The following is a 21,284-nucleotide window of genomic DNA, read 5'->3' as shown; positions in this document are numbered from 1 at the left end:
CGCGCAGTGAGGGGAGGTGTCTGGGGTGGATGCACAGTGAGGGGAGGTGTCTGGGGGGACGCGCAGTGAGGGTTAGGGTTAGCTCACAGAGGGGCTGGGTGAGTAAGAACGAGGCCCTCGAGCTCCCTCTCCTCCTTGACTTCCTGCTGGGGGCCCCCACTGGCCAAGGCCAACCACCAGGCGTGGGGCACAGGGGTGCTGTGGCTGCGGTCCATGGCGGCCGGCCTCCTGGGGCCCAGAGAGGGGTGGAGCCAGGTGGTCAGTGGAGCTAGAGGACAGAGAAGACACTACGACAGCCAGCACGGCGTCCACATGCCTCACAAGGTGGCGGTCACGGCAACACAAGAATGAGCCTCTCTGATGACCACGTCAGGGCCTGGGACGCTGCAGGGAAAGTGGGGAGGAAAGGACTGAGGAAGAACAGGACACTAAAGAAAGATGGTGGGTGCTGTGAGGTAGCCAGGGCCACAACCGACACGGGACGGCAAGCCCTGCACCTGCGCCGGCCCACACGTGGGCCTCAGGGCTGCCAACCAGCGAGCCACGTGTGGCACCACCGACCACGAGGGCAGCTGGGCTTCCAGGTGAGAAAGAGCTGGATTCTGGATCAGCACTGGTGAGGGGAGAACTAACTAAAGACTTCCACAAGGTCGGTCATAAAACCGCAGCCCAGCCGCAGCTCCAGGTCACTGGGCCGGCTGTGCGGACCCCCGTCCTGCAGGGACTCACCGTCTCTGCTGCTCCATCAGAGCCTGCTTCTCCCGGAGCTCTAGGAGTGCGGCCGCTCGGCTCTCTTCCAGTCTTTGTGCTCGGATCGCCGTTTGGTATGGTGACGAGAGGTCGGGTAAGATGTTCCTGGAGGAGACCGTCTTCCTTCTGAAATTACAGTGTTTTTAGCTAATACTTAACAAAACCCTGTGACAGTAACTCATACAACACGCGAGATGGAAAAGGAGGGCCTGCGGGTCATCTGCTCATCAGGACGATGATCACGACTAGAAACTGCAGTCGCCCACAGAGCCCACAGTCTCCACTGCTGATTTCAGGACATGTTATGCAGGTGTGCAGATGGCAGCAGGACCCTGTCCCCACGCGCCCGCTGCCGGCCAGCTGCCTTCCCAGGACTCTTTACAATCAGCTTGTGAAATGCGAAGGACGCTCGGCCTTTGCTCCTGCAACTGACCTGCTGGAGACCAGTGCTTCACCTTGATCTGACCTGGGTGGAGACGCCCGCAGAAGCAACAGGGGCCCGGCCAGCAGCTTGCATGGCTGGACGATGCGACATGCCTGGAGTTCAGGTGCACGGGGTGGTGCTGCAGGTCAGAATCCCATTTCTGGGTGATATGGGAGTGGGGGCGGGGCAGGCAAGGCCATCAGAAAGCGCCTGACCTCCATACACACATTCAGGCAGGGTCAGATAATGTGTCCCCCTTGAGGGAAGCTCATAGGACAGCAGAGGGGACAGCCAGGTGCATGGGGTCGCACGGTGCTGGTGATGTCCTCTCTCTGCCCATGAGAGGGGGCTGACAGGTGTGCCCTGGTGTTGCCTCCCAGTGAAAACAGCTGGGGAAAATCAAGCCAGAGATAGAGGCTCTGAACCCAGGGCTGAGGGCCAGCCAGGTTCTAGAACATGACACCTCCTCACCATGAGCCTTGCACTAAAACAGCTTAAGAAAGACAACTAGAAGCTCTGCCTGGTCTTGCCTCTGAAACCTAACACCCCGCCCAGAGGAGAAAGGCCCATCCCATTTCATAGCTGCCCTGGCACAAAGCCTGACACCAGCAGCACATCTTGGGAGGTCACAAGCAAGCATCATGCCCGGTGGCCACATCCCAGAAAGCTGGCCCACAACCCCTCCCCGCCCCCCGACTGCACGGCCTCCCAGGAGGCTGGCCTGCCCCGCCCACTGCATGACCTCCCAGGAGGCTGGCCCCCCAACCCCCGACTGTACGGCCTCCCAGGAGGCTGGCCCGCCCCCTACGCTGCACAACGCCCCCACCCTCATCTTCCCTGTCTGCACTGGAACAGCAGGGACTTCCCAGCAGAGCAGAAAGGGCAGGCATGGCCTGTGCTCTGAGACAGCGGTCACCTGGGGTGTGTGCTGGGCACTGGTCTTTCCCCTACCGCTTTTGGAAAGGCAGGTGGCCCAGGCTCTCTGGAACACCAGGTTTCCCCTCGTGGTCTCAGGGGAGTGTGGGGGAGCCGCCCCAAGGGAAGGCCTTTAGGATGTCAGAATTGGGCTGGAGCAGTGATGTCTCGTCACACCCCAGCTCCATGTTTGATGACTTCAGAATGCACTTATTCCCTCCCAATATAATTCTGGGATTTCAGGACCAGAGTATTATTTACCTATGATTTTTACATAACATCACTTTTCTTGCACGTGTTTTTGACGCCAGCCCTCAGCCTCAGAGGCAGGCCTGCGCCATGAGAGTCACCTGCTGTTCCCACCACATCCAGTGCTCCCCAGCCAGAGAACACGGAGCAAAGCCAGCCTCCGGAGCCCCAGACCTTCAGGAAGGGCCACCACCCCCAGCACGGACCAGGGCCATCATCTCAGAGCTTCTCCTTCATACCCATGACCCCATGATAACCCGACCAAGCGGGGAAACTGAGGCCCCGATAATGCATGTGACGCCACAACCACCCATGCTGGAAAGCTGAGGTGCAGAGTGGCTCTCCAGGGCTCACCCTGGGGCAGAGACAGCAGAGGGAGAAGACAACATTCAGGACACACCCAGCCACGGGGCAGGGGCCCTGGCCGAGGCCTCCTGTCAGAGGCTCCAGTTCTCTGCCCCAACTTCCCCAAACAGTCTCTGAAGGCTAAGGTCTCCTATCTAAATCTGACATACTTATCAAATTATAAGTACCATGAATAAGCATACCACAATTCACTAGGATTAACTATTAGAGCTCCTAACAATAAATAAATAAATGAAGGGAGGAGGGGAGGAAAGAGGTTTCTAAGTAGCAGCCTCGGCATATTCCTGCTGTTTCACCATGTGTCGGTGTGGACTGAGAACATCCCGAGCGCGTCGGCGCCTCTGAGACCGCACTGTGGCTGGGGACCTGCGGTGTGTGCAGCTGGGACTCCCTACACTTTGATTTGTGACTAAGGCTTCCAAGGTCTGTTTTGTTTTGAACGTTGGAACCTACAGGACAGCCGAAAGATCAGGGCCATGAACGCTTCGGGCCTCCACGCCGATACCTCCGGGGAGGTTTGGTGCCACCTTGCACCTGCTCATGTTGGCTGCTGCATGGAGCCTGATGGACCCCAGACCACCGCCGCCTCCGAGACATCTTCACCCCCAGGAAGCCATTGTTGTCCCCTTGGCTATGACGACATCCCCCCTTGAGAATGCATGATCTAGATTCACCAATTGTTATTTTGTAGCATAAAGGTTAGCTCAGGAAGTGAGTGGCAGAACCACTGCCTTCCTTTTCTCCAGAGAGCTGCGATTGCACACGCTCCCTTCCTTTTCCCCACACAGACAGCTGTGATTGCACACGCTCCCTTGCTTTTCCCCAGACAGCTCTGATTGCACACGCTCCCTTCCTTTGCCCAGGCAGACAGCTGCGATTGCACACGCTCCCTTCCTTTTCCCCAGACAGCTGCGGTTGCACACGCTCCCTTCCTTTCCCCAGGCAAACAGCTGCGATTGCACACGCTCCCTTCCTTTTCCCCAGTTATTGCACACGCTCCCTTCCTTTTCCGCAGACAGCTGCGATTGCACACGCTCCCTTGCTTTTCCCCACACAGCTGCGATTGCACACGCTCCCTTCCTTTTCCCCAGACAGCTGCGATTGCACACGCTCCCTTGCTTTTCCCCAGACAGCTGCGATTGCACACGCTCCCTTCCTTTCCCCAGACAGCTGCGATTGCACACGCTCCCTTTATTTTTTGCAGAACTGACCTTTCCCCCCACTCCTCTCTTTTCACAGGTAAAATGTGGATTCAGTGAGCGCTCATCGAAGCCTCACAAGAATGTGACCACTCGGCTCGCTGCCTGCCCCCACTTTTACTTTTTACTTTTCTTTCTTCCTTCCCGATGCCCCCTCTTTCCACTTTAAACGTGGACGTCCTCGAAGCTCTCTCTGGAGAAAGCACAGGCCACAGATCCTACTGTCACTGTGTTTCTTTTCCGAGTGCTTCCTCAGCCCCAGCCAGCTCGGCCTCTGAATGCCCTGAGCTCTGCCGCAGACGCTCTGGGCTGACGCAGGTCCTCGTCACCCTAAACCCGGGGCCAGCACTCCCCGCACAGTAAACAGTGGCAGTGTGGAGGGACACTTTAAAAGGTGGACCTGATGTTTTAAAAGATAATTTAAAATAACTGTATAAATTCGCAAAGATCAAGAAAATCCCTGGTTGCTTTTAGTTTTACCTGAAAATGTGCCTTGGCTTTGGCGGCTCCTTCTCACTGTTCAAGGCCGCCTTGAGATTGGGAGGTAATTCCCTCGGTAAGAGCTGATTTCCAGGACCACCTGCCTTTGCATGCTCAACAATTTCCTGCCTCAGCTTCCAAAAGCGCCTGATCTCCTCCTCGTTGGGCCAGTGCTCTGAGGAGTCAGCGGACTTCCTGAGATCACTCAGGTTGGGCTTTTCCACGGGCGGGAGAAAGCCAGCTTTCTCTTTCATCACGGCCTGCTCTGGGTCCCCAGCATTCGAAGCTCCTTCATTAGATGCGTAGTCTGCAGACAACTCCAGTCCCAGGCTCGGGAGGTTGTGGAGGGTCATCTCTTTAGCCGGCGCAGCCCCTGGTAGAGTAAGACACTGCTTTAGGAGCCACCAACACCTTCCCTCTCTGACTCACTCAACAAGCCAGTGCCGGCGTCCTCTGGGAAGACCGCCTAGGTGATGGGGGTGGGGGGCCCAGATCCCCCGTGGCCCTCACGCTCCCCGTCAGTCCAACCAGGGTTCAACCCATCTGCACCATGCCAGGCTGCAATGGCAAGCAAAGCAGCTCCACGAGGAGGGAACGGAAACAGCATTGCCAGACTGCGCCTGGCCCTCCGACACAGGCCCCACCTGACCCTCCCAGACGGGCCTTACCACGAGAGGAACTTTTTGCAAGTGTACACAGGCCAATCTTGCCACATTTAATCGACATTTCTGCTTCCCCTCAGATCACTTAGCATCTTTATTTCTAACTCATGTTTAGCCCATTATGCCTGCTTGTTTCTTCTTTGGTGATGCTTTTGATGACTTTCGCAAAACATAGCTTCAGGGAGAAGCCCAGGCACTTGGGGAGCCACTGGGGCCTACCGGCCAGCTCCCGGCACGTACGTGCCCAGCACGACTGGAATGTAGCAGGAGCGGCGCGGATAAAACCCGTCGAACGCCGAACTGAGAAAGGAAACAGCTTTTTATTCAGCTTGGAGCTGCGGCGGATAATGCCTTAACGACCAAGCTCACCGAAAAGCAGCTTCTCTCCCTTTTATAGGCTTGTAACTCTAAAGGGGAAATTGAGGCGAAACTGTGTCACCGTCTATTGGCTGGACAATTGACCTCACAATCTTTGACTTCATTGATTTGCTAGTTCCCATGTGGCAGGAGTGGGAATAGGTGGGGGAGGGGCTCACAGAGACAAAACAAAGGCAGTAAATCATTAGTTGGCAGAGGTATTTCCAGGAGTGGGTCTGGGTTGTGCAAACATGGAGGAGGTGACCCAGTGCCGGGCTCCGGCTGGTAGTGATAACATTCTTTGCAACACTCTCAAGGCTTATAGATAGCAGAGATGCTGGGAACCTAAAAGGGAGTCATCTTCCCAGCCCCTGGGCCTCATCATGGCCTGGTCAGTGGCGTCAGCAAGTCACGTGACCACGGATTCCAGCTCTTTGGTATTTTTTCTCTCTTTACCCTCCTTCTTATCCGGAGGGAGGAGGTGGAGTCCTGCGAGGAGGGAGATGTGGAGGGGGTCTCCCCTCTCAGGAAGGCTGAGTGAGATCCCAGGTGGGCGCTGCAGTGGACACAGTCTCGTGGACGTCACGCCCCTGGCTGCCACAGGTTCCTGACTGCTACGTGCTCAGGGTCTTAGGTTTGAAAGGAAAAGTTCTAAAAAATGGGGAAACATGCTTCAAAACGTCCTATGAAGTTGTAAAATTCCCCCTGGGGTACTAGTGACTAGAACCATGTATATTTGACCAATCTGCATATGGATAATTGACTTAGGGCCAGTGACAAAACTGAAATTCATGAAAATGTAAGCAAACAGGAAGAATGGGATACCAGCAAAAATACCTTTTTTTTTTTTTTTTTTTTGGAACAGAGTCTCACTGTCACCCAGGCTGGAGTGCAGTGGCACGATTTCGGCTCACTGCAACTTCCGACTCCCAGGTTCAAGTGATTCTTCTGCCTCAGCCTCCTGAGTAGCTCGGACTACAGGCATGTGCCACCATGCCCGGCTAATTTTTTGTGTTTTCAGTAGAGACAGGGTTTCACTGTGTTAGCCAGGATGGTCTCAATCTCCTGACCCAGTGATCCACCTGCCTTGGCCTCCAAAAGTGCTGGGATACAGGTGTGAGCCACCGCGCCTGGCCCAGTATTTTCTAAAGTTAATTCAAAGGGCAAAGTGCTAAAAATGTACATTATAGAAACTAATCAAAAAAAGAGTCAGTATTTATTTTTGACCAGTTACTTAATAACATTTTTAACTTTCATTTTGAAATGATTTCAAACTTACAGAAAAGTTGTAACAGCAGTGCTGAGCAGTTGGTGGGCCCTGCACCCCATCTGCAGCCACTGCTGCTGGGGCTGGGCCCGCGAGCCCACCTGCCCCCGCCTCTCCGGGGCGCAGTTACCAGGATGTCCGGGCAACTTCAGACATCCTGCCCCTCCACCCTCAGACGGAGACACTCCCACATCACCACAGCGATTCACCAAAACCAGGCGCGTCCCATTGCTGACCTCTGTCACCCACTGGCTAGCCTTCCTCACACCTGGATAACTGCTCCAATGGTGTCCTTTATCCTATTTTTCCCAGCCCAGGATCCAATGCAGGATGAAGCCATCACATCCATTTTCCTATTCCTTTAGTCCCCTTCCATCGGAATGAACCCTCAACGTCTCCCCTTTTTTATCCTGGTCCTCCACTGGGGTCTGTCCATGTCTCCTGAGCTCCCTGCATGCCGGCTCTGCTGTGCCTGACAGTTGTGCCCCTCCGTCCCTGTCTCAGCCATCTCCAGGTCCCAGTCCTGTCTCTCCTCAGCCACTCCATGGCCTCCGCTACCTGCCTCCAGCTCCTGCGAGGTGCCCAGTGCCCACTTTCCTCTTCCTGTTCGTATCATGACGTCCTGGCAGTGTCAGGGTCAAGGGTGCACCAGAGCTGGGCAGCTTCAGAGCGACGCACCAATGGAGGCTGCCACGACCTGGTTAAAATATGTCTACAAACTCAGCAAGCACAGGGCCAACTGCTGATTCCTAATCATTTAAAACAATTTCCAAATAGAGGCCACCTGGGTCAAAGCGCGAGATCAAGTGTTATTTACAAAGACCTAATTATTTACACATTTCAATTACAGCACATATATAATTATCTTGGCTAATTGTTCCAAACATATGCATTTTTCTTAAGTATCAAAGTATATCACAAATAGTAAAAATTTAAATATTCTGAAAATATTTCAGAATATTTTACTTTTTTGTCGAGCTTTCATTACGGTTCTCCTTTATCTCAATTTTACTTTACTTTTTCCAAGTGTAAGTACAATGCCTACTCACGACCAGAACACATTGTGAGCACCTGAAAACACCTGGCTGGTCAGTATGTTGAAAGAACAGAGCAGGTTAGTGAGCACCCACCAACAAGGTGATTAGATGAAACGTGTCTACGGGGCCATTTTCCTGCACCTTGATAGAAAGAAGGAATAGTTCATTGTGCTTATTTTTAAATCACTGTCTAATGGAGCAGCAAGTCATTCCTGAAGCAGCTGCCTCTGGGTGGCTTGGAGGTGATAATTGATTCATTTGATTGGTCACAATAAACTTCTACCAAAACCCATTGTAGATGGGATCTATAAATGCGCACAGCAGTGTAAATCCGTGGCCAGATTTACAGCACCGGGGAAAAGACAGAGAGATGACTGGGTCGTCCCAGAGATCAGCGTGGGCTATGTCAATTCAACAGAGGACACATGGCTCCCGCAGTTCTCAGGACGCTACTGAAGAGAAGACAGGTTCTGCCCTGATTTTAAAAAGCTGTAACTTCAGCGTTAATGTGCTTTGTCACAAATCACTGTCCTACAAACCTTGAGAAGCTGGACTTCTGGGGAGAGAGTGTTCTGCCGCCCACATCCGCAGGAAGTGCTGGATAGCCACCAATCCCTTATGCACAATGAGCTGTGGAGGGAATTCCAGAGGGCAGTGCCTCAAGTTCAGGGCTTTCAGTGTAAGTACACTCCCTGCGGCGGAGGAAACAACTGTCAGCATTTATATACTGTTCTTGAAATGAAAATGAGGAACAAGTAATAGTAAATGTTTTCACATTTTAACAAATGATTCTATTCAGTATTTGGGGTAAACTGATATTAACAGATGTCAAAGATGTGCTTTAAAGGTAACTCTGCAGGAGACAGATGTCACAGATTAAGACTAGGACAATTACCAAAAACAAATAAATAAAACCAAACAAACAGAAGCAGCCACAACAACCTTCACAGTTCTGTAAGATTCAGAATACAAAGTCATGATGCTATATTATCTAAAATGCTCATTTTCAACATAAAAACAATAAGACATGCAAAGAAAAGGAAAACGTGACCCACACTCAGGAGGTCAGCAGACAACAGAAACTGTCTTTGAGGAGGCCTCGATGTTGGGTTTAACAAAGACTTCAAAGTGGCCATTTAAATATGTTCAAGCAAATGAAGAAAATCGTGCTTAGAGAAAAATATAATATAGGACTCCACAAATGTGAAATATCACTAAAAATGGAAGTTATTTGAACACTTGGAGGCTGTGGAAATGCTGGCCACTGAGAGCTAAGACTCCTGTGGTGGGCAGTTGGCTGATGGGTGCTGGGTCCCTCAGCAGGCTCAGGGCAATGTCCTTAGAGTGAGGAGCGCTGGGGAAGCACTGCAGGGCCCAGTCCTGTGACATCTGCCAACTTGAGGGGCCCAGGGTTTGGTGTGAAAGACAGATGCTTAGATGTTGGGTATTCAGGCGTTCTGCCTTTCAGCTGCGCTTGCTTTTCAGGTAGGTGAGTTTTAGGCTCTAAAAACTGCAAATGCTTTGTTGGCCCTGTCCATTAATGGGCTCTGCCCTGAGCTCAGTGGTCCAGCTGGAAAACGGAGACTAAACTAGAAGCTACCTATCTAAAATGATACTGGTTTCCTTATAAAATCCTGTGGCAAGTTCCTATGACTTTGTATTATCTTATCATCCATTTTAGTCTTCAAACGAACCCAAACTCCTTCTTTAAAAAGCTTAAATTGTCTTTCTGTGCTTTGAGATGTAAATTTGCTATTCTGTTTTCTCTGAAACTGTGTAAGGGTTCCAGCCATAACTCATTCCATTTACCAAGGCACAATTTAACCCAAATGTTCTTTTGTTTTGTTTTGTTTTTGGAGAGAGGGTCTCACCCTGTCGTCCAGGTGGGAATGCAGTGGTGGAATCAGAGCTCACTGCAGCCTTGAAGTCCTGGGCTCAAGTTAGCCTCCTAAGTACGTACCTAGGAACACAGGCATGCACTACTGCACCTGGCTAATTTCATTTTATTTTTTGTGGAGATGGGGTCTCACCATGTTGCCCAGACTGGTTTCAAACTCCTGCCCTCAAGGGATCCTCCTGCCTTGGTGCCCAAGGTGCTGGGATTACAGGCATGAGCCACTATGCGTGGTCTCAGCTGTTCTTTTAAACTAGTGAGTTTTACCTGATTCACGGCTAAAAATAAAATCAAAGCTATAAAATCTTAATGTATACGTGTGTATCTATCTCTGTTTTTATACTGTCTACATGGTAGCAGCTGACCTATAAATTAATGAGTAACCATAAATTAGTTCTCCAAAATGCTTTTCACCTTCATAATAGAAATGCCTGCAGAATTTTAGACATTTTTGCCTGGGCTACTGGCAGACTAATTTATGCTGTTTCTGCTAGATATTTTAAAGGTCATAAAACTGTTGCTTCTGTGATATTCTACACCTGTTTGATTTGTCTGTGGGCGTATGCCTTTGGTTTTGAGTGTTCAGATTCTGGGGTCTAGACAAGTGGTCCTGACAAGGCCTGGGAACATATTCAAGTGGTAAAGCTTCCCGGGAAGGCCAGCGAGATGCAGTGGAGACAGCACGTGGGGCCTGCAGAGGTGTGTGCAGGGTCCTAGGTTTCCTTAGCTGGGAGCTGGCGTCAACGCCCCTCACTGTGACCGTGCTTCGCACGAGGCTCACATGTCACACCTCCATTGGAATAGTACAGGCTGTGTCAACAGCTCTTGAGAGCTACATTATCTTAGTCCTAGAGGTAGGAAGGATTTTAAAAATATTCAGCTTAGCCTCCTTTGTCATGCCTGATACTTCCATTATAGGGTCTGGTAAGTTCAAAAGATAGCATTTAAAAATCATCTTTTTATTGTTTTATCACTTACCCAGCTCCACAGGTAACATTTTGATAGGATTTCTTTCTAAAAGCAAAGTTTTCAAATGCCTTTAAAGCAAACAAACAAAAACGTTTAAAAAGCAGGGAATTAAATTTCTTCATTTCATCAAGTTTCTTCGTTTTTCTTCTCTTTCAGGGGCAACTTCAATACAGGTACACTTCAGTTTACAAGAATGGGCACACAGGCAGGCTGCTGCCATCGGCAGGCACAGGTCTAAGCCCTGCACCGCCGGGACATGGGACCAGGCAGTCCGTAGGTGTGGCGGTGTCCCGTGCTTTGTGGCGTAGGGTTCCCCTCCCGCCTTTCTTCAGCAGTTGACCCACCCCCCGCGTGACAACCACAGATATCTCCAAACATTGCCAACAGTCTCCTGGGGGCAAAACCTCCCCCAGTTATGAACCGCTATTTTGGGCTTTCATACCTTCCAGTTATAACCTCACTGTAAACCATTCTTTCCTAAAACGTGTTGTGAGGAATGCCCATGTTTTATGATGCTCTGTGAAAAAAGTTTTTTAAGGCCAAAGACATTTGAAAGACTTCCACTACGTGGCATATCCCGCCCTGCGTGGAGACGGGTCATTGGTACACTGGGGACTCTGAGAAGCCTCCACGTAAGAAACACAGCTACAGCAGCATTTCTGGAAGGCACCTGCTTTCGTTTAACACCTAGTACCGTCCTCACAAAATGCAGCCCAAATATACCATGGATGCCTAGACAGACAGACAGAGAAGAATGTAAAAATTTACTAGTCGAATGATGGAAAAATCTATATTTTCTATTAAACTCTATCTTGTATCTTTTATTGTACTATGCTTCTTGGTTTTCACATTTTATTACTAACATTATGTTTTGAGACAAGGTCTCCACCCTGTTGCCCGGGCCAGAGTGCAGTGACGAAATCTTGGCTCACTGCAACCTCAGCCCCTGCCAGCAGCTGAGACTCAAGATGTGTGCCACCATACCTAGATAATTTTTGTATTTTGTGTAGACACGGGGTCTTCCTATGTTGCCCAAGCTGGTTTTGAACTCCTGGGCTCAAGCAATCCTCCCACCTCACCTTCTCAAAGTGCTGAGAGTACAGGCATGAGCCATCACACTCAGCCCTCATTTAAATTAAGTTCAATTTTTTGATTGGAACCCCACAGGAAAATCAGATTACTTAAGGTTTAGATAATTTTCTTTCTACTTACTTTCTTGGATTTTCCTTATTTGAAGTTTTTTTCTTTTTTTGAGACAGAGGCTTGCTCTGTCGCCCAGGCTGGATCTCCTGGCGCAATCTTGGCTCACTGAAACCTCCGCCTGCCAGGTTCAAGCAATTCTCCTGCCTCAGCCTCCCGAGTAGCTGGGACAGGGGCATGCCACCATGCCTGGCTAATTTTTATTTTTACTTTTAGTAGAGACGGGGTTTCACCATGCTGGCCAGGCTGGTCTCAAACTCCTGACCTCATGGTCCGCCCACCTTGGCCTCCCAAAGTTCTGGGATCACAGGTGTGAGCCGCCGCACCCGGCCATTATTTGAAGTATTTAAGGAAAAAACTCTATGAAGTAAACTTTTCTTGAAGTGTGCAAAAGTGGGTTATTTCAATGTTCGTTCAGCTCACTGTTTTTGGTTTACTCCCTCTGAATTTTGCTAACATAAAACCAGCCAGCGAGAACAGTGCCTGCTCTCTGTAAGGCAAACAGAGGCCTCCAGGTGCTGAGGTGGACAGCGAGGGCAGCACATGCCCTCAGCTTCTCCAACGCAGCCCTTCCTCAAAGCAGAAAGGTTCTGGCCCACCTGTGTGCTGCTGGATGGGGCTGGGTGGGGTTTTTGCCTGAGGGGGATTGCAGGGGGTGCATGTTTACTATTAACCTGAAAGTACAGAACGGATTTTTCTACCTTATGTAATAATATCATTAAAATATTCTGAGCACACTTAAAGTTATAAATTTATAAATGTTAATTCCTTAAATGCTTACTACCAGTAACCCAAAGCCTACCCATGGACTGTTTTGCTTCATTGATTTTGAAATGAACATATAAATGTGAATACTGAGTTGGACTTCTTTGCCTGAGGAGTAATGAACTGGTCCACGCTTCCCCGTTCTCCTCTCTACTACAAGCTCACACACCCAGGACACTGAGAAGGCGGCTCACTAACACTGCCACCCTTTTAACTATGTGTTTCTAGAGGTTCAGGGCTTTAATAAGCCCGTGATCACTTTGCCTTTCGGAGTAGTATGGCTCAGCTCTGCGGCTGATCTAATTTGAATATTAGCCTAGGTCACAGATCACAAATAAAACTGTATCTTCAAACACATTAGGCAGCTTTGACTGGCAAAATCAAAGAATTTCAAATTTTGAGAAATGTATACTTATTTTAGGGAAAAGAAGAGTAGTTATGGGAACAGGTCTTAGTTCATTTACACCCTCTGAGTGGCACTTACTCTCCAGAACTCTGTAAGGCTAAAACCATTTGTGGATAAAATAGCACCCAGTGATTCTAAACCCAGAAGATGATGATCTTGTGAAGAAGAAATCCTTCCCAAACGCTCTCAGCCACAGGCTCAGACGCCTCCTGAGGCCGTGAGGAACAGGGTGGACACCTGCCCCGAGCGCCTGGCTCCCACGCAGCTCCCATCGCACAGGCAGCTGGCGAGGCGTGGCAGATATACCAGCTGAGCTCCAGAATACGCTTCTCCTCGAGGTCCATTTGTGATCCACCCTGCAGACCCCAGAGTCCCTAGGAGCTCCATGGAGATGCACCCGGTGTGTCTCCACCTGCTTGAGACACCACTTATCACTGGATAAGCAGCTTCCTCACAGAGCCTGAAGACCACAGGATGAATGATGCATCCTTCTCTTCCACTATGTATAGCAAAATATGCTGACTTCTTATAAAACATTTTTAAAGCCACTGAGTTCAAGGCAAGTGAAGGGCCTCCTGCAAGCCTCAATTCTGCAGACACACAGCAGCCACCGCGGCTCTTTGGAGACATAATTCCTCACGTAGGAACCGGGGGTACCCTGGACACCCTTCTTGTTCTTGTGGCCCCACATCCACCCGCGTCCCACAAGCTCTGGAGTCCCACTGAGGCCCTGCCATGGCCAGTCATGCCCAGGGTGCCCCTCCTGCATGAACCGCTGCCGTGGCCACAGCTGGTGTCCCACCCCACCCGTGCCCTAGAGCCCCCTCCTCACAGAGCGACTATAAGCCAAATCTGACACCAGCCCTCTCTACCCAAGCCCTTCTGTAAAATCCACAATGAGACCCTGGTCTCTGAGCCCCACTACCCCCTCTAGAGTCCTCCCCCACCACACAGGCCTCCCTGCCAGCCTGCACCTGCCAGGCACATGCCCACCTCAGGGCTGTGTCCAGACACACTCATTTCAGGGGAGGGGCTGTGGGTAACCCCCGACATGGGCACCAAGGAAGGAGAGCTGTGCAAACCCCGGGCAAAGTTAGTGCCTGAAGAATATCTTAGTTATAGTGCTATTACTCAGCTATTTCCTTTCTATAATCCTTCATATATAATCACATATCAGTTTATAGAATTAGTGCCTGAAGTATAACTTACTGCTTCCATATGTCTAGCTTATATAATCATACATAGTACTTATATCTAATGCACTTAGTTCCGTATAATCCTTCTATATAATCATATAGGTATTGTAGTCGGAGCTGTACTGACACATTCAGGGCTGATTTATAGAATCCTTCCATAGAACCACATAGTAGTTTGTAGTGGGAGGAATGCCTGGAGCAGTCACAGAACAGAAGCAGCACATGGGAAAACAGCCAGACCAGGACGAGAACCAAAGACCCCGGCGGTGGCGTCCCTGCCTGAAAGGGCAAACGCCGTATGGCAGGCTTGGAGCAGGAGCCTCTCCTCCTGATGAAGGAGTTGTAGAATCTTGCATCCAGTTCCTGTGGAAAGTCGGCCTCAGGCCTGAGATCCCACAAATAACCAAGGGAGAAGAACCCCCCTGGTGTGACCAGTCACGGCGGCTGTGCACCCTGTCAGTCTTTTCCCGCTTCTGTGCTGGCTCAAATCATCCTCCCATAAATATCTTAGAGAAGAGCACACGTCTGTCAGCTCCCACTGCACTGGCTTACAGTATCCTTCCATTAGAAATCCTTTGAAGTCTCCAGCCCCCAGATAAGAAGTGTCGTGCACACGACACCTGCTGCACACAGCCCGCCTCCTTGCCTCGGTGATCTAATGGGGGTGGACCCCTTTTCTGTACACAGCCCCCTATTGCGCGTAGCCCACCTCTCTGCTCAGGTGACATAATGGGGTGGCCCCCTCGTTTGTTACGTGATTATATATGCCCCATCACTAAGCCTATAGATGATGATCTCACTCATGACTGTTCCCCCATTTGTACCTAATAAATACAGACGCTTCTGGGCATTCGAGCCTTGCCTGTCTCTGCTCATTGGTGACGTGCCCCTCCCCCCCGAGTCCAGCTGTTCTTTTCCAGTTCTTCTGTGTCCTGTCTCTTTATTTCTCAGATCCAGCGCCTCAGCACGGCATAAGGGACACCCCATGACCTTGTGGGGCCAGCAGCCACTGAAGCACTGATCAAAAGAGGTAAGGGCAGCCAGGCGCAGTGGCTCATGCCTGTATCCCGGCACTCTGGGAGGCCGAGGCAGGCAATTCGCTTGGGGTCAGGAGTTTGAGACCAGCCTGGCCAAAATGGTAAAAACCCATTTCTACTAAAAGTATGAAAATTAGCCAGGCATGGTGGCGAGTGCCTGTAATCCCAGTTACTGGGAGGCCGAGGCAGGAGATCACTTGAACCGGGAGGCAGAGGTTGCAGTGAGCCAAGATTGCGCCACTGCGCTCCAGCTCAAAAAAAAAAAAGGAAAAGAGGTAAGGGTGATGATGGTTTCAGAAGGTGAAAAAGCCACGGTGTCGGGGATGTGGGCACAGAAGCAGAGGGCTCAGGAAAGGAGGGTGTCTCCAAGTGAGAGTCCCGGCTGCTGGGGAAGGGCCAGGCGGAGGAGGGAAAGGAAGTGTGGCATTTCCACCCTGGTCAGGATTACACCCCACACGTGGGAATGCCAGGAAACCCTGGGAAGGGAAACGTGGGAACAGGCAGGACACCCGGGGCTTGCTCAAGTGCTCCCAGTTTTCCAAAGTGAGAAGAATTTCTCATTATTTGCCAAGAACCAATTTACACGGGAGCCCTCAGGAGCAAAGGAGCTGGTTTATTATTATTATTTTTTGAGATGGAGTCTTACTCTGTAGCCCAGACTGGAGTGGAGTGGCATGATCTTGGCTCACTGCAACTTCCGTCCCTAGGTTCAAGCAATTCTCCTGCCTCAGCCTCCTGAGGAGCTGGGGTTACGGGCACCCGCCACCACGTCCAGGTAATTTTTATATTTTTAGTAGAGATGGGGTTTTGCCATGTTGACCAGGCTGATCCTGAACTACTGCCCTCAGGTGATCTGCCTACCTTGGCCTTCCAAAGCTCTGGGATTACACGTGTGAGCCACTGTGCCCAGCTAAAGGAGCTGGTTTAACTCATCAGAGTTATTTCTGATTTTCAGGCAGCTTCACACAAGGAGAGTCAGAGCTGTGACAAAAACCACACCAGCCACCCAGCAAAATTCACTGTGGCTACAGCATTCGCCATGGCACCAAATATCCCATTACAGTTCTGTGCCTTGGCTACATTCAGCCGTCGCGGCTCCTAGCTGGCTTTACAAAGACTATGAAATGTTTCTCTTCTGAGGTAAAAATGCAATCGAGAGCAGAGGACGAGGAGCAACAGAACAGGCACTCATGCACTTACAAGACGAGCTGCAAGCTCTGGAAACATGAACAAACAACTTACTTGTGAGACCCAATCCCAGAAGGAAGTGCCTTGATCCTGTTGTACCGGAGGTCCAGCCAAGTCAGGTTCGGTAGTAACTGAAAGAAATCTTGAGGAATCACACAGAGGGCATTCCTTTGCAGATGCAATTGCTTCCATGGAAAAGAGAGTTCAGAGAATGTTTTGTCAACCAACTGATTTTAAAACATGATATATCCAAAAACCATTTCCAAAATAACTACCAACAACCAGAATCATATACACTAAGTTAAAAAGAGAAAAAAAAAAAACCCATCCCTTACCCTTAAAATATGAAAACAGTAGACAAAAGAATCAGAAAGAAAAGAACCAGGACTCCTGGCAGCCTTGGGAGCAGGACTGACTTCCTCAAGAGCTGGCACTCTGCTGTTGACTGAGCATGTCTCTGTTTCTGTCACAAGCCTCTGACACAGTCTGAAGCCCGAGGCCCCATATGCAGTTTCCCGGCCCTTTCTCCAGTGCCTACTGCAGCACCTGGCCCTTGGCAGCCCCCGACACTGCCTGCTTACCGAGCAAACAGCGAGGGCCACGTCTGCTCTGGGGGACTCAGCCCAACTCAATCATGAAGAGGAAATGCAAAGGCAGGGGCAGAGATACCTGCTATGGTGTTCTCCAAAATCAACAGCACACAAAAACAACCTCGGCAAGCATCACTTCAGGAGCAGACTAATACAACAACTCAGTGACCTTCTAAAGTCTTTATAAATAAAGGACGGTAGAAAATGAAGTGTAAACACCCTGATTTTAGCTGTGTAAAACGCATGTAACACACACATAATTTTACAGTCACGGTGTGGCAGGATAATAGCTCATTTTTACAATACTGTCATTAATGCTGCTGTGTTGTCTATACTCACATTATTATGTGTATTTACATCTACATCCATATTTACTGAGGCAGTAGAAACAGATGTTCAGAACACGGATCTCAAAGCCAGACTGCGTGGATTCACATCTAGGTTTCCAAACCTATTGGCTATGTGACCCCCAGCGAGTTCTTGAACCTCTCTGTGCTCCAGCGTCCTCATCTGTGAGACACGGCAATGTGACCCACCTTATAGGGCAGCACCAACAGCAGCGCGTGGAATGGCCGTGGTGATCACACTAGAGAGCAGCATGTGGACCGGCCGCGGAGATCACACTAGAGCAGCGCGTGGACCGGCCGTGGTGATCACACTAGAGCAGCGCGTGGACCGGCCGTGGTGATCACACTAGAGCAGCGCGTGGACCGGCTGTCGTGATCACACTGCCTTCTCTGTGGAAACACACACTGCATACTGCAGAGTGCCCCTGCCTCCCCATTCCACCTTCAACACCGCGCCCCTGCTCCAAATCGCTGACAGATTCCAGTCTGAGAAACACCGACTGGAAAAATCACACTCTTCATAAAGGCATTGAAAACAGCGTCTTATCTCTGTTAGGAAACTGCTGGAGCCACTGCTTGCTGGCAGCTGGCCAGGTCTCCGGAAAGCGGCCTGGCGATCACAGGTACACAATGCTCTTTCCTGCCCTTTCCCTCACAGTGCAACCTGATTCTAGTGCTGAGCTTTGAAACCATGTCTTCTTCAAGGCAGTGAAAGGAGTCTCAGGAAGATAACAGTCTGCTTCCTCCCCAGCACCTCTGGAAACACAGGCACCACCTGCGACTTGGAGCTGGTTATGGTTGAAGGAAATAACGTATACAGTGGTTCATTTCCAGAACAAAGTGCCTTGAACTGGCTTAGATCAGCAAGCTACAGAAGAAACAGGATGTAGTAGGCCCCTGCTTGGCCAGCCGATGCCTGCTTGTCAGCCTCCCCACCACCCCTTAGTTGCCCTCACCCAAACCAAAGAAGTTTAGTCTAAGACGAAAGTTTACTAGCCTGCAAAACAGCTCATTTTGTCTGTTCTTTTTGCGATGAAGCAAACTACCTCCATCTTAGCTGTGAGCCTGACTGACTCCATCTTGGCTCCCCCTGCCATTTCTCCCCTGAGTGCATACCTGGCCACACCGTGCTGGGTCATGCTGTGCTTAGAGCTATAGAAGCATATAACCGTTGTAACAATATCCCGCTTGACAAGCCCACTTGCTGTTGTGGGTACCCCCTTGATTGATTGTATGGAAAGCACCAGATGCCCCCCCCTTGGTGACCAGCAATCATGGGAACCGTTTGTGTATACCCTCCTTAGTTAATCAACAATCCTGGGAGCCTCCTGCCTCCTAGTTTCCAGCCTCCTCCCCTAGCTTGCTTATTCTGCTTCTGTAAAATTCCGCTTTGCCCCCTTGCCATGAGCAACATATAAAAGGAAATCAAACCCCTTCCTCGGGGCCAAGAGATTTTGAGAGTTAACTGACTCTCAGTCGCCGGCAATAAAAGGACTCACAATCAGATTTCAGAGTGTGGCACTTTCCTAACAACTCACTCGGATATAACATTATCTGCCTGCCCAGCTACTCAGGTCGTAAGTCAAATACTTGAAGAGCCCCTGAGCTGACTGGGATTGCAATGTATTGTGGGCTGTGACAAAATGCAGCAGGACAACCCTAAAAAAACACCTAAAGCCCCTGCTCAATAAGCAATAGGCGACGTCCAGGAAGACTGTGACCTACCCCCCATAGACTCAGCCTGTGAGGAACGGGGTGGAGGGGCTGTGCACTAGGGGATAAACTGCTTGTTGAAGCCGTGCTGGGTGTGCCTGCCCACCAGACACTGATCTTGCAAAACCGTCATTAAAGTCACTTCCACTGTCCTCTGGGTCTCTGAGTCCATTCTTTGGGCTTGGATGGGTGAGTTTGTTTCTCAAACCTGGTGGTTCACATGGGGAAGAAAATGACATGTTTGGGCAATACCGGAGAGGCTCACTCCTCCCTAATGTACCAACCAACGGGTACAAAGCTCTCTGAGGAAAAGTGAATAGTATTGGGGTAAAGGGGGAAGGACTTTACATTCCAATATTCAAGATGATGTTAATTAGCTTGGGATCAGAGCAAACTAAGGGGTCATTCTTGTATGTTCCCGAAGCAGGAACTAGCCTCCTGGGTCAAGACCTGACTGTTCGATTAGGTTTAGGATCCAGAGTAGAGAAGGGACAGATAAAAGCAGTGATGGGCCTTCTAACAGAGGAAAGTAGAGCTAACCCCAGCCTGGGGATTAAGGAAAGCAACAGGGGAGGGTGAAAAATCACAGCCTCACAGACTGAACTAAACGTCCAGGAGAAAGAGTTTGCAGGAAACAATGTCCCAAACCCACTGAAGGGCAGAAGGGTCTCCCGCTGCTAATGGAGGGAGTAACTAAAGACGGACTATTGGAAGTCTGTATGTCACCACACAACACTCCAGTCCTCCTGGTGAAGAAACCAGATGGGTCCTGTAGACTAGTATAAGGTCGAACAGCTATAAGTCAGTTGTCCAAACTTACCATCTTGGGGTGCTTCACCCCTACACCCTCCTCAGTAAAATACCCTATGAACATAAGTGGTTCACCGTAGTGGATCTGAAAGACGCCTTCTGGGCATGTCCCCTAGACTCTAGATGTAGGGACCTCTCTGCCTTTGAATGGAAAACCCCATAACGGGAGAAAGCAGCAGCACCGTGGACTGTGCTGCCAGAAGGGTCCACGGAAGCCTGGGACTTATTTGGCCAAGTCTTAGAAAAACTCCTGGAGGAATTCCAACCTTCCAGAGAAAGCCAGTTGTGACCATATGTGGATGATCTTCTAATTTCTGGGGAAAGGAGGGCCAAGGTATCAGAAGCCACCAGAAGCTTGCTTAATTTCCCAGGGAAAAGGGGATTGTGAGTCTCCGAGGACAAACTGCAATTTGTAGAAAAAGAAGTTAAATACTTAAGACATCTAATTAGCGAAGGGAAGTGGGGAATAAACCCTCAAAGAATATCGGGAATAGTGGGTCTGCCCTTGCCTAAGACAAAGAAAGAACTCCGAAAATTTTTAGGTTTAACTGGTTACTGCAGATTATGGGTTGACTCACGTGCTCAAAAGACAAGGATTCTGTATCTGAAATTACTAGAAGAACCCGATCCCTTGAAATGGTGCCTGGAAGAAATTAAGGCAGTGAAGGATTTAAAGCAAGCTCTCTCTACAGCCCCAGTCCTGGCCCTCCCACCTTTAGAGAAAATATTTCGTCTGTTGGTCACAGCAGACCAGGGCACGGCCCTTGGGGTGCTCACTGAAATGTGGGGCAGGGAAGAGGTGACCATTGTTTTTCTCTCCAAGCTTCTCCAACTTGTCACTCAAGCGTGGCCCAAATGTGTGCAGGCAGTGGCTGCCACGGCCCTGTGGGTAGAGGAGAGCTGGAAGCTGGGGCCCTGGTAGTGAGCACCCCACATCAGGTCAGGGACATATTAGATCAAAGAGCTGGGAGATGGCTGACTGATTCCTGGACATTAAAATACGAAGCCATGTTACTAGAAAAACATAATTTGGTCTTAACAACAGATACTTGCTTGAAACTAGCCAGTTTCTTATGGAAAGGGGAATAATGAGGCATGAGACCACACTGTTTAGATATCATAGAACGTCAAACTGAGGTTAGCCCAGACCTGACGGAAGCTCCACTCCATGTTGGAATGAGGCTGTTTGCGGATGGGTCATCCCGAGCGACTGATGGTAAGGACACACTGGCTATGCTGTCATTGACGGAAACAAACGATCCTTACGTGAAAAAGGAAGATTACCCAGTGACTGCCCAGCCCAAACCTGTGAATTAGATGCTCTTAACCAGGCCCTAAAGCTCCTAAAGGCTAAGAAGGCACTATACGGAGTGGCTCCAAATACGCCCGTGGAAGAGCACACGCCTCCGGAAGGCTCTGGACAGAGCGGGGCCTGGTAACGAGGAAGCTCCTGGTACATCGGG

At 50.1% G+C, this 21,284-nt stretch overlaps 1 protein-coding gene across 1 annotated transcript in view; it reads right to left on the bottom strand.

The window, feature by feature from the left end:
* The window catches only part of LRRC27 (leucine rich repeat containing 27), a 46,783-nt gene that overhangs the window by 18,365 nt on the left and 7,134 nt on the right, over positions 1 to 21,284 (bottom strand). The window contains 5 exon segments of the mRNA XM_017513560.2: positions 730 to 876; positions 4,384 to 4,756; positions 8,246 to 8,398; positions 10,579 to 10,637; positions 16,416 to 16,546. Coding sequence (XP_017369049.2) covers positions 730 to 876; positions 4,384 to 4,756; positions 8,246 to 8,398; positions 10,579 to 10,637; positions 16,416 to 16,546 — 863 coding nt within the window.

The sequence above is a fragment of the Cebus imitator genome, unplaced genomic scaffold, assembly GCF_001604975.1.
Source record: "Cebus imitator isolate Cc_AM_T3 unplaced genomic scaffold, Cebus_imitator-1.0 Scaffold495, whole genome shotgun sequence".
NCBI classification, from domain to species: Eukaryota; Metazoa; Chordata; class Mammalia; order Primates; family Cebidae; genus Cebus; species Cebus imitator.
The sequence above is the reverse complement of the archived record's forward strand: the minus strand, read 5'-3'. Positions and strand labels throughout refer to the sequence as shown.